This window comes from Cherax quadricarinatus, chromosome 88 (assembly GCF_038502225.1).
Source record: "Cherax quadricarinatus isolate ZL_2023a chromosome 88, ASM3850222v1, whole genome shotgun sequence".
In the NCBI taxonomy this organism is placed as follows: Eukaryota; Metazoa; Arthropoda; class Malacostraca; order Decapoda; family Parastacidae; genus Cherax; species Cherax quadricarinatus.
The window spans coordinates 4,032,406-4,044,419 of record NC_091379.1 but is presented as its reverse complement, the minus strand read 5'-3'; the positions used below and the strand labels follow the sequence as shown (position 1 = coordinate 4,044,419).

Here is a 12,014-nt window from a genome sequence, read left to right as displayed (position 1 = left end):
CATAATCTCTTGCATGTGTGTTATATAATATTGTGATAATTTTATGGTTTACTTGATTAATTAAAATATATATTATTTAGAAACAGACGTCTCTCAAAATTTCCCCAAGTGACTGCCAGACGTATAAATGCTGTGATGGTGCGCCATCTACTATTTTACAGATGCTGTAACTGATGCAGCATATATATAGTGGTTAATGTGTAAGAGATGGCAGTAAACTGGTAGTGTCTTGGTTGATAAGTGAGAGGGAAGGGGGTTATGGGGGTAATATTTAGTGAAGGTAGAGTGAGGGTGATGGTCAGTGTTATAGCGACTGTGTGAAGCAGCGCCTCGCTCCCTCCCTCTCGCCTCTATCACCACTCCTTTTTCCGCCATTTATCACTACACTGACCTTCTACCCGGGAAGCACTAACGAGGAGTGATACTGAGAGAGTGATGGAGTTTGACGACTACGAGAGCTTGCCATCAGGCAGTATAGGAGTGCACATGACGGCTGGTGCTCTAGCAGGAGTCATGGAACACTCTCTCATGTTCCCCATCGACTCCGTCAAGGTAACTCAAAATACTCGTAATATACCATCAAACATCACTATTTTAAACCTAACTAACCACTCAAACGATCAACAAAATCCCCCCTTCTACCCCCTGCCCCTCCCACCCCTCAATAGACCTCCCTCTATCTATCCACCGTATGAACAGTTATCTATCGCCATCCATTATCATTATCACCATGACATTGCATTTAATATTCACACATTTATGTAACACTGGTGGTAATTAAACAGTGCTAGCAGAATTAGTCAAAAAATGGGACAAAATGGATATATTAAGTTTGGGAATTCCAGTTTACTCGTTGCTTGATAATAATAAATAAATATTTACTATAAAATAAGTCAAAAAAAATAATAATCTTTTATATTCTGTCGTTTAACAATTACCAGGCAGAACTCTTGCCTTATTTTACAATACATACTGCATTTTTTCACATGTTGTAGTGCATACTGCATTTTTTCACATGTTGTAGTGCATACTGCATTTTTTCACATGTAGTGCATACTGCATTATTTCACATGTTGTAGTGCATACTGCATTTTTTCACATGTTGTAGTGCATACTGCATTATTTCACATGTTGTAGTGCATACTGCATTATTTCACATGTTGTAGTGCATATTGCATTATTTCACATGTTGTAGTGCATACTGAATTATTTCACATGTTGTAGTGCATACTGCATTATTTCACATGTTGTAGTGCATACTGCATTATTTCACATGTAGTGCATACTGCATTATTTCACATGTTGTAGTGCATACTGCATTTTTTCACATGTAGTGCATACTGCATTATTTCACATGTTGTAGTGCATACTGCATTATTTCACATGTTGTAGTGCATGCTGCATTATTTCACATGTAGTGCATACTGCATTATTTCACATGTTGTAGTGCATACTGCATTATTTCACATGTTGTAGTGCATACTGCATTATTTCACATGTTGTAGTGCATACTGCATTATTTCACATGTTGTAGTGCATACTATATTATTTCACATGTAGTGCATACTGCATTATTTCACATGTTGTAGTGCATAGTGCATTATTTCACATGTTGTAGTGCATAGTGCATTATTTCACATGTTGCAATGCATACTGCATTATTTCACATGTTGTAGTGCATAGTGCATTATTTCACATGTTGTAGTGCATGCTGCATTATTTCACATGTTGTAGTGCATGCTGCATTATTTCACATGTTGTAGTGCATACTGCATTATTTCACATGTTGTAGTGCATACTGCATTATTTCACATGTTGTAGTGCATGCTGCATTATTTCACATGTTGCAGTGCATACTGCATTATTTCACATGTTGTAGTGCATACTGCATTATTTCACATGTTGTAGTGCATAGTGCATTATTTCACATGTAGTGCATACTGCATTATTTCACATGTTGTAGTGCATACTGCATTATTTCACATGTTGCAATGCATAGTGCATTATTTCACATGTAGTGCATACTGCATTATTTCACATGTTGCAATGCATACTGCATTATTTCACATGTTGTAATGCATACTGCATTATTTCACATATTGCAATGCATAGTGCATTATTTCACATGTTGTAGTGCATACTGCATTATTTCACATGTTGCAATGCATACTGCATTATTTCACATGTAATGCATACTGCATTATTTCACATATTGCAATGCATAGTGCATTATTTCACATGTTGTAGTGCATACTGCATTATTTCACATGTTGCAATGCATACTGCATTATTTCACATGTTGCAATGCATAGTGCATTATTTCACATGTGCATACTGCATTATTTCACATGTTGCAATGCATAGTGCATTATTTCACATGTTGCAATGCATAGTGCATTATTTCACATGTAGTGCATACTGCATTATTTCACATGTTGCAATGCATACTGCATTATTTCACATGTTGCAATGCATAGTGCATTATTTCACATGTTGCAATGCATACTGCATTATTTCACATGTTGCAATGCATAGTGCATTATTTCACGTTGTAGTGCATACTGCATTATTTCACATGTTGCAATGCATACTGCATTATTTCACATGTTGCAATGCATAGTGCATTATTTCACATGTAGTGCATACTGCATTATTTCACATGTTGCAATGCATAGTGCATTATTTCACATGTTGCAATGCATAGTGCATTATTTCACATGTAGTGCATACTGCATTATTTCACATGTTGCAATGCATACTGCATTATTTCACATGTTGCAATGCATAGTGCATTATTTCACATGTTGCAATGCATACTGCATTATTTCACATGTTGCAATGCATAGTGCATTATTTCACATGTTGCAGTGCATACTGCATTATTTCACATGTTGCAATGCATACTGCATTTCACGTTGCAGTGCATACTGTATTCAAATTTTGCAATACATTCTGCATTATTTCACATTTACAATACATATGACATTTTACAATACCTACTACATTATTGCACATTTTACAATACCTACTACATTATTGCACATTTTACAATACCTACTACATTATTGCACATTTTACAACACCTACTTCATTATTGCACATTTTACAATACCTACTACATTATTGCACATTTTACAACACCTACTTCATTATTGCACATTTTACAATACCTACTACATTATTGCACATTTTACAATACCTACTACATTATTGCACATTTTACAATACCTACTACATTATTGCACATTTTACAATACCTACTACATTATTGCACATTTTACAATACCTACTACATTATTGCACATTTTACAATACCTACTACATTATTGCACATTTTACAATACCTACTACATTATTGCACATTTTACAATACCTACTACATTATTGCACATTTTACAATACCTACTACATTATTGCACATTTTACAATACCTACTACATTATTGCACATTTTACAATACCTACTACATTATTGCACATTTTACAATACCTACTACATTATTGCACATTTTACAATACCTACTACATTATTGCACATTTTACAATACCTACTTCATTATTGCACATTTTACAATACCTACTGCATTATTGCACATTTTACAATACCTACTGCATTATTGCACATTTTACAATACCTACTACATTATTGCACATTTTACAATACCTACTACATTATTGCACATTTTACAATACCTACTACATTATTGCACATTTTACAATACCTACTACATTATTGCACATTTTACAATACCTACTACATTATTGCACATTTTACAATACCTACTACATTATTGCACATTTTACAATACCTACTACATTATTGCACATTTTACAATACCTACTTCATTATTGCACATTTTACAATACCTACTACATTATTGCACATTTTACAATACCTACTACATTATTGCACATTTTACAATACCTACTACATTATTGCACATTTTACAATACCTACTTCATTATTGCACATTTTACAATACCTACTTCATTATTGCACATTTTACAATACCTACTTCATTATTGCACATTTTACAATACCTACTACATTATTGCACATTTTACAATACCTACTACATTATTGCACATTTTACAATACCTACTACATTATTGCACATTTTACAATACCTACTACATTATTGCACATTTTACAATACCTACTACATTATTGCACATTTTACAATACCTACTACATTATTGCACATTTTACAATACCTACTACATTATTGCACATTTTACAATACCTACTACATTATTGCACATTTTACAATACCGACAATAAATTTTTATTTCCTCGTGCTGTACTAATCAAATAGTTTACATATCACAAAACACTGGTAAACACAACAGAAAGCCACTAGTATGCAATGCATAAGTTTGTATTTTGCAATACATCGTTGGTTTACATTCTGGAGTGTATACAAGCTATGGCCCCTGTAGGTTTAGTGCTCAGTTATGAAGATAATGAGAATACAACCTATGTACACCACAGAGTGTTCAGATTGTTGTTGTGGAAGATGCTAGCAAAAAGCGTACACGGTTGTGTTGATGTTTTACGGTGGTATTTTCTTGCGTGGAAACGCTCGGTATGCAGTGCAATTTAGCATTTTTCTTCTGAAATGCAGAACATGAAGTATTAGTGTAAATAAGAATATTACAATGTAAACAGTGTTAGTACTAAAGTATTACATGTAAAAGTGTTAGTGCAAACAAGTGTTAGTGCAAACAAGTGTTAGTGCAAACAAGTGTTAGTGCAAACAAGTGTTAGTGCAAACAAGTGTTAGTGCAAACAAGTGTTAGTGCAAACAAGTGTTAGTGCAAACAAGTGTTAGTGCAAACAAGTGTTAGTGCAAACAAGTGTTAGTGCAAACAAGTGTTAGTGCAAACAAGTGTTAGTACAAACAAAAGTATTACATGCAAACGAAAGTACTAGTAATAATAATAATATCTTTATTTCTACAAGTATGTGTACATGGTATACAGGCCTAGCTGACATCAATGACATACTACTGTATGGAAAACTGTTTGTTACGCAGAGCATTTCGGGCAAATTAGGTCAGTTTTGTCCCAGGATGCGACCCACACTAGTTGACTAATACCCAGGTACCCATTTTATACTGATGGGTGAACAAGGACAGCAGGTGTCTTAAACCACATAAGACAAAAATAAATCAGCAAACCTTGAATGTCTCAAACCAGGATAATAGAAGTGCAATAAAACCTGCAAGGCCATTTTTAATATCAAAAACAGCCTTTTCTTTCAAAATAAATTTTGGTTGTATGTAGACCCTAGTAAAAGTGAAACAACAAATTCTTCCCTGGCATGTTTTTCAGACCTGCTACCTAGACTGTATATGAATTGCCAAAAAGGAAATTTTCCCATTCGAATCTTTCTTACAGACACGGATGCAGAGTTTAGCGCCATCACCAGAAGCTGCATATCGATCCATTAGAGAGGGCTTGGTGAAGATGGTAAGCTCAGAAGGATTATTAAGACCAATGGGAGGTATAAATGCCGTCATTCTTGGAGCTGGTCCGGCCCATGCATTTTACTTCTCAGCATATGAAGGAATTAAATCAACCTTTGGCTCCAGTAATTCATTTCAGAACCATATTGTCAATGGTAAGTTGTAATAATACTGCATAAGTCCTTTTGATAAAAAATTTGTGATGGGCCATGCCTATTCTCTCTCATTTTTACCTATAATTGTTACATGTTTTGTACATGTACTCCAAGTGATAATGTGCTCTGTTGATGTATGGCTTTATAGCATCTACTTTGCTTGGGAATAAAGACACTAGTACCAGTGTCTTAATGCTCACTTGTCGACTTTTACCATTGTCTACCTATCTGCTTTACTTAGCAAATTCTACAGTGGCACATAGTATTTTATCTAGAGGTTAAGGTTATGCAGAACCATTAAAAGAATATGGCACAGACCGAAGAAAATAAATGACACTGAAGAACCATGAGGTGGGTGCCACTTAGAGCACAGCGTACAGTCAGTGTTTTGGCTATAGCCGCAGTTGATGACAAGATTTTTGAATTAACAGATCTCTGGGGATTCCCTTAAAGTTACTGTTAAATAGTGCATATATTAAAAATAGCTTCTTGGGAGTTTGGTTCATTGGAGGTGTTTACTGGAATGGCAGTATCCAACAATATTATTTCTTCCTGTTCATTTGGTAAAAAAAAAAAAAAAAAAAAGTATCTTTAGTTAGAATACAAAGCATTAAAGACAGTATGTACACAGTGGAGAAGCTGCTAACATGAGTGTTTTAGTGATGCACGTTCCTTTTTTTTTTTACTGTGCATCTACATGCCTTATTACGCAGTAGCCTTTAAGAACTCGTTTTGGATGGAGTGGTACATTAACTAATATGCTATTGCCAGGAATAAGAAGAAAACATTAGTGGGCAATATGACCCACTGTTAATTTTAATATAAAAGCTCAGTTGAATCTGAGTAGATACCCTCTCCCCTGACTCATGTGCCAGCTCCTGGGTCATCACCTAACCTAACTGATATGAGCAGTGACTGAGATCACTGCTCATATAAGCATGGATAAAGCTGACACTGTAGTGTTTGAGATTAGTTGATGAAGTCTTTCCTTTGCTTAACAGTAGTGTCCAAAAGGGCTGAGGTTAATTTTTGTATTAAAAGCAAGGGTTTGATTGTACCTTCTCCTGAATTTGATATCCTAAGAACAGATGAAATAAATCTTAGGTATTTTAAGACCAAGTGAAAAAAATATTGGTTGTTTGTTTCCTAGAAGCTTAGGGAAGATGTGAGAGACAGGTGTTGATGAATAGGGATTTTAACATTCACCAGATATATGTAAGAAGTTAGACTGGAGAGTGGTGGATTCTGGGATTTGATATGCCTCTTTGTGTGAGCATGTGATGGAGTTATCTATAAAGGGTATTGAAAAATAAGTAGCTGAAATTCAGTTGGGTAAGGTGTGAATTACAAAGTCTGCACTACAAAAGTGGTTTGGTATTTGATGATTTGTGGGTCAACTTTGGACTGTGATGTTTGTGTGGTGAAAGGATAGCAAGAGTGTGTGTGTGTGTGTCCGTCTCTCTCTCTGTCTCATCAAGGTGGGAAATGGCCAAGAAGGTAAAAAAAAAAAAAATATTGAATGGTTAATTTTTGTGAAATTTTATCCGATAGTAATACTGTATGTTGTGTATTTTTTGGTGATAAGTTTTACATTTCTTTCCCACAGCGGGTGCTGGCTGTGGAGCGACACTCTTTCATGATGCTGTTATGGTACCTGCTGATGGTATGATTTCCCTTTTCACCTTCATGTTTAATAGAAACAGTTTGAAAAGTATGCCCCTACACACTACAAAGCTATTAGTTGTTAAAATATTTGCCAATTTAGTGCTTAGGTTCTATTTCCTACTTTACTAGCTCACTGTAAGCAAGCAACTGCTAATTCAAATTTCTTTAACTTAACATACTAGATGTCTTCCATTGAGACAGTGACCTGAAAGAGGAAACACACTGGCTGTCACTCATTCAATCACTGTCATGCTAGAAGTGTGCCAACATCACAGTTCAATTGACCTGACAGTAAAGGCACTACTTGCACTGCCAGGACTAGTTTGTCTAATCAGTTTCCATGATTCCCTTCATTAATATTACCTTGCAAACACACTATTAGCATGGTAAGTCATAAAAACTACTTTCCACTTACTCTTATCTGTTGTGTTGTGCTCATACAAGCCTGTGTTGGATGTCCAAGCCCATGATTATTTTTATTATTATTTATTATCATTTTTATTTATTATTATTATTGTTGAAACAGTCTTTTCTTATTATTTTTAAACATATTCAAATTATTTTTAATAATACTTCCCAAATGCATATTTAAACTCTACATCTTTCCTATTCACTCTAAGAAATCTCACTTTAATTTTATCACTGGTTTTCTTTTCAGTCATCAAGCAAAGGATGCAAATGTACAACAGCCCATATAGTTCATGTTTTGATTGCTTGCGGAAACTTTACCGGAGTGAGGGTGTGAAAGCATTCTACCGCTCATTTACAACACAGATGGTTATGAATCTTCCCTTCCATGCAGTTCACATTGTCACTTATGAGAAAATCCAGAGTGTTATGAATCCTGAGAGGGTGTACAATCCTAAAGCTCATATGGTATCAGGAGCAGTTGCTGGAGCTGTGGCAGCAGCATTAACAACACCATTGGATATGTGTAAAACTGTTCTCAACACGCAGGAAACTTCTGCCCTAGTTCAGCTGCAGCAGTCTCGGGTAATTGGAATTGTGGGTGCATTACGGACTATTTACTTGATGAATGGATTTCCAGGATTCTTCAAAGGAATCCATGCTCGAATTCTGTACCAGATGCCAGGAACTGCAATATCCTGGAGTGTGTATGAACTCTTTAAACACCATATGATGAATCCTAATAAAAATGAGAGCCCATTGCCACGTTGGGACAATGATCTGATTAAGGATAGTGTAATTAGAGACAATGCAAATGATGGTGATTCTGCAAGTAAAAGTCATAGTGATGGTGACATTGATGGGAAGGGATTGGTTCAGGAAAGGTTCATAACACTTGGCACAACGACGAACAAGACTGTTGAGCGGTTAAGAACACTTCACATGCCTACCCTGACGGCAAACTGTACAGCAGCAGATGATATCTGGTTGGGCAAATAGCAATAGTGCATGCATAAAATGTGATAGAATTATTTCCATAGGATGTGCAGTGTGCCTTCAGATAGAATAATATCTGGCAGAGACATGTGAATGTATTCACCTAGAATGTGATTTCCACAAAATATTAAGAGGCAGAAGTTTTCTTAGAACACACCGAAGGAAAGACAGTAAAACCCCAGTAATGAACATTTTGTTCCTTGCACCTCAACATGTTTTCAGTCCAACAAACATTTGGTAAAATTAAGCTTAGTACCCCAGGATATTAAAAAGCATTTAATTTTTTATTTGGATGATACTTTAAGGCTTTTTAATACCTATTGATATCAAGTTGAAATATACTAGCTAATGTTCAATGCTGATAAGCATAATTACATGTGAGGTTGTGATACACATGACTGAAAAATCAAGGCATTGCTTATAAATTTATGTATACAAGGATAGTGCACATATTTAGATAGCTGTAAATTATGGTGTGCATCATCAAGGCATAGTGACAAATGTCTTGGTTTCATTCATCTGTCCTTTAATACATACTTGATATTGCTAGATTATGCCAGCTTGTCTCACATTGCTTCCAGGTTTCATTTGCCTTCCACTATCCTATTGTAGGGTGCAGTAGAGTATCCTTATGCATCCAGGACTACATAGTACATACAATGGTATACATGTCTTAAAAATTAGTCTTTGTAAGTATAAAAATATAAACTTTACTTGCACAAAGTGTTCTAAGGCACTGTATAATAAAAGTTCAGTTTTGGCAAATTTATTTGTCCATCACTAGTATTTGTGCATAGAGATTGCATGTTACTGGAGTGAAATACTTCTCTCCTATTTTTGTCTACTATATTAGTAACTTGTACAATCTACTGATGCAAAATGCTGGGGTTTTACTGTACATTGGTCAGATTAATAATATACTTCATATGCAGTCTAGTCAGCTCTTGTTTGTGAAAATAAACACCACAGTCAGATTTATTTGATGAATTTCAAATGCAGCATTGCAGTAGTGATTGGAACAAATATACGTGTGATATGTGAGGTTATGAGAGTGATAAAATGTTACTCTATTATGAAAACTAATGTGATCCAGTCTACCTAATACGTATATAAAAAAATTTCTTACAAGCTTTTAGAATGTAAATATTTTTTTATAGAAAGATGAGTTTGTGGGCAACAACCTAAAAATATTTCCAGGTGCTTTATTATTGTGATACAGTAATTGCACGTGGTTATTTCATGTAAACAAATCGGGCTCCTTTTAAATTAGTTGTGAAAGCATAGAGTTCGTGTATTAGACCTTCAAAAGCCTGTTGCCTCACACATGTGATAATATTACGTTTAATTTTTTTACAGTTTCATGTCCTTGTCTATGTCGTCAACTCTGGATTTTATAATATATATAAATAGTTACTCTATTACTAGGAAAAGGTTAAACCTCGTTCGGCATGAACATCCATGGGTAATTTTATGATCCACCATTATTTTATGCCAGATAAAAATTAAAGGGTTAGCACAGTATTTTAGTATACTGTATACAGTGTTTAAGAATTTAGGATATACTATTATACAGGGTGTTCCAAAAGAAACTCGACCCATGGAGAATCTCTTATTGTAACCCATTGTTTTTTTTAGTGTTTCGGTGATCATTTAATATGAGAATGGTGTTCACATTACATTGTGGAGTTTTTTAACACACTTGTATTCAAATCACATTCATATACTGGATGAGCTACAGGGCAACATTCATTGTACAGTAGATAGCAGATTGAAAGGAGATGTTAAAACAAATGTTGATGAGTAAGACTCGTGTGAAACATCTGGGTATCTTGACTTGTAGATATTTCATCATCTAATGGCTTTATCAGTATATTATATGGTCATAAAATGAAGACATAAGTAATATATACACAGTAGTCAGTAGAAGATGAGGTAATCAGTCCCTGAGCCTCAGGCTTCTTCCGACTGCTGTATGTTTCTAATGTCTTCATTTTATGCCCATGTAATGTATTGATAGTCACTGGACAGTGAAATGCCTACAAATAAAGATAACCAGATGTTGTTTATGTATCTAATTAATGAACTTGTCGGTAATGAATACCACTGATATACTAAAATGTTCAGTAATGTGATTTATCATGTACATTTGTGTGAAAACCTTAATAACCAACACATTCAACACTTTTTATTTAGCAATAAACGAGTATTTTCCATGGGTTGCAACTAATTTTTGAACACTATATTACATAAAACTAATTTTCACCCTTTTTTGCAGGTTCGCTTACAAAGGGGCAATTCAAATTTTTCTTTTAGTATTGCTGTAGCAGTATGACTATAACCTATCTTGTTATTTAGCTTATCATGAATACAGAAATGTACTTCTTTATTCAGATCATAACAGTGTAAGTCAATAAGGTTTTAGCCTTACAATGATAGAACAGTAATTGATAGCATAAGAAAATTATTGTAATGGAAGGCATACCTACTGTGTATACACATTCGTGTGCTTGTGCATGCAATTACCTATTTCTAGTTTTAGGAATAGAGCTTATGCTTGTATGCTGTCATCTCTTTATTATTATATTTTTTAATTCTCATAAGTGTTGGTAATTTTTTGTTCATTTCTTTCTAGCTTTCTATCCCACACTAGTTGTGAACTGTTTTTTATTATATCTTCTGCATTTTATTACATAGTTTAACCCTTTCAGTGACCTGACCTGACTAGGTTTGGTCAGTGGCTAAAGCCAGTGGGTGAACTTGGGCCTGCCTTACATGAACCAATAGGCCTGCTGCAGTGTTCCTTTTTTCTTACGTTCTTGTGTCACGTAGATCTACATCATTGAAGCCAGGGGTCCCTCACTTAGTTCTGTGTCATGCGCTCAGCTCACTTGAATAAGCCGAGTGGAAAATTTTGGTCTGCTCAGTGAGTGTACACGGTATAAAAAAAAAGTCCTACCCTACCCGGTACATGGAAAAAACAGAACTCCGACCACATGTTACGTTTAAAATAGCGACTTCAGGTTATTTTCTAGGATGGTTTCTTTGCTGTTTCTTGGTATCATTTGATAGAATGGAAAATATTCTATTAAAATAGAGATCATTTTGCTTTTAAGGACTGAAAGTAGCTTGAAATTGGGCTCAAGTAGTGGAATTATTTTTTGCCAGTACTGTATTAAATGGACAGGTAAAGCCCCTCTACACGCCAATTTTGTTTTATGGATTTTTAATAGGTTTGATTCAAGTATTGGGATACCGTAAATAATGTTCAATCATTCCTGGTATATTCCCTGGAACGCAGGAGGGAGAGATTTTATAATCCAGGA

General features: G+C 34.9%; 1 protein-coding gene across 1 annotated transcript; it reads left to right on the top strand.

Annotated features, from left to right (window-relative positions):
* The first annotated feature begins 285 nt into the window (after positions 1-285).
* Positions 286-10,591, top strand: LOC128698609 (mitoferrin-1). Its single transcript, XM_053790942.2, has 4 exons — positions 286-552; positions 5,400-5,622; positions 7,229-7,285; positions 7,946-10,591. Exons 1-4 carry the CDS (start codon positions 436-438, stop codon positions 8,692-8,694), a joined length of 1,146 nt encoding a protein of 381 aa, XP_053646917.1. The 5' UTR covers positions 286-435; the 3' UTR covers positions 8,695-10,591.
* The last annotated feature ends 1,423 nt before the right edge of the window (positions 10,592-12,014 follow it).

What these genes read in the sequence shown, in the direction of transcription:
- LOC128698609 (XM_053790942.2), top strand. Translation starts at nt 436, where the DNA reads ATGGAGTTTGACGACTACGAGAGCTTGCCATCAGGCAGTATAGGAGTG. An exon ending in TCCCCATCGACTCCGTCAAG is followed by an intron (nt 553 to 5,399) that starts GTAACTCAAAAT and finishes TCTTTCTTACAG; the next exon opens with ACACGGATGCAGAGTTTAGC. An exon ending in TCAGAACCATATTGTCAATG is followed by an intron (nt 5,623 to 7,228) that starts GTAAGTTGTAAT and finishes TCTTTCCCACAG; the next exon opens with CGGGTGCTGGCTGTGGAGCG.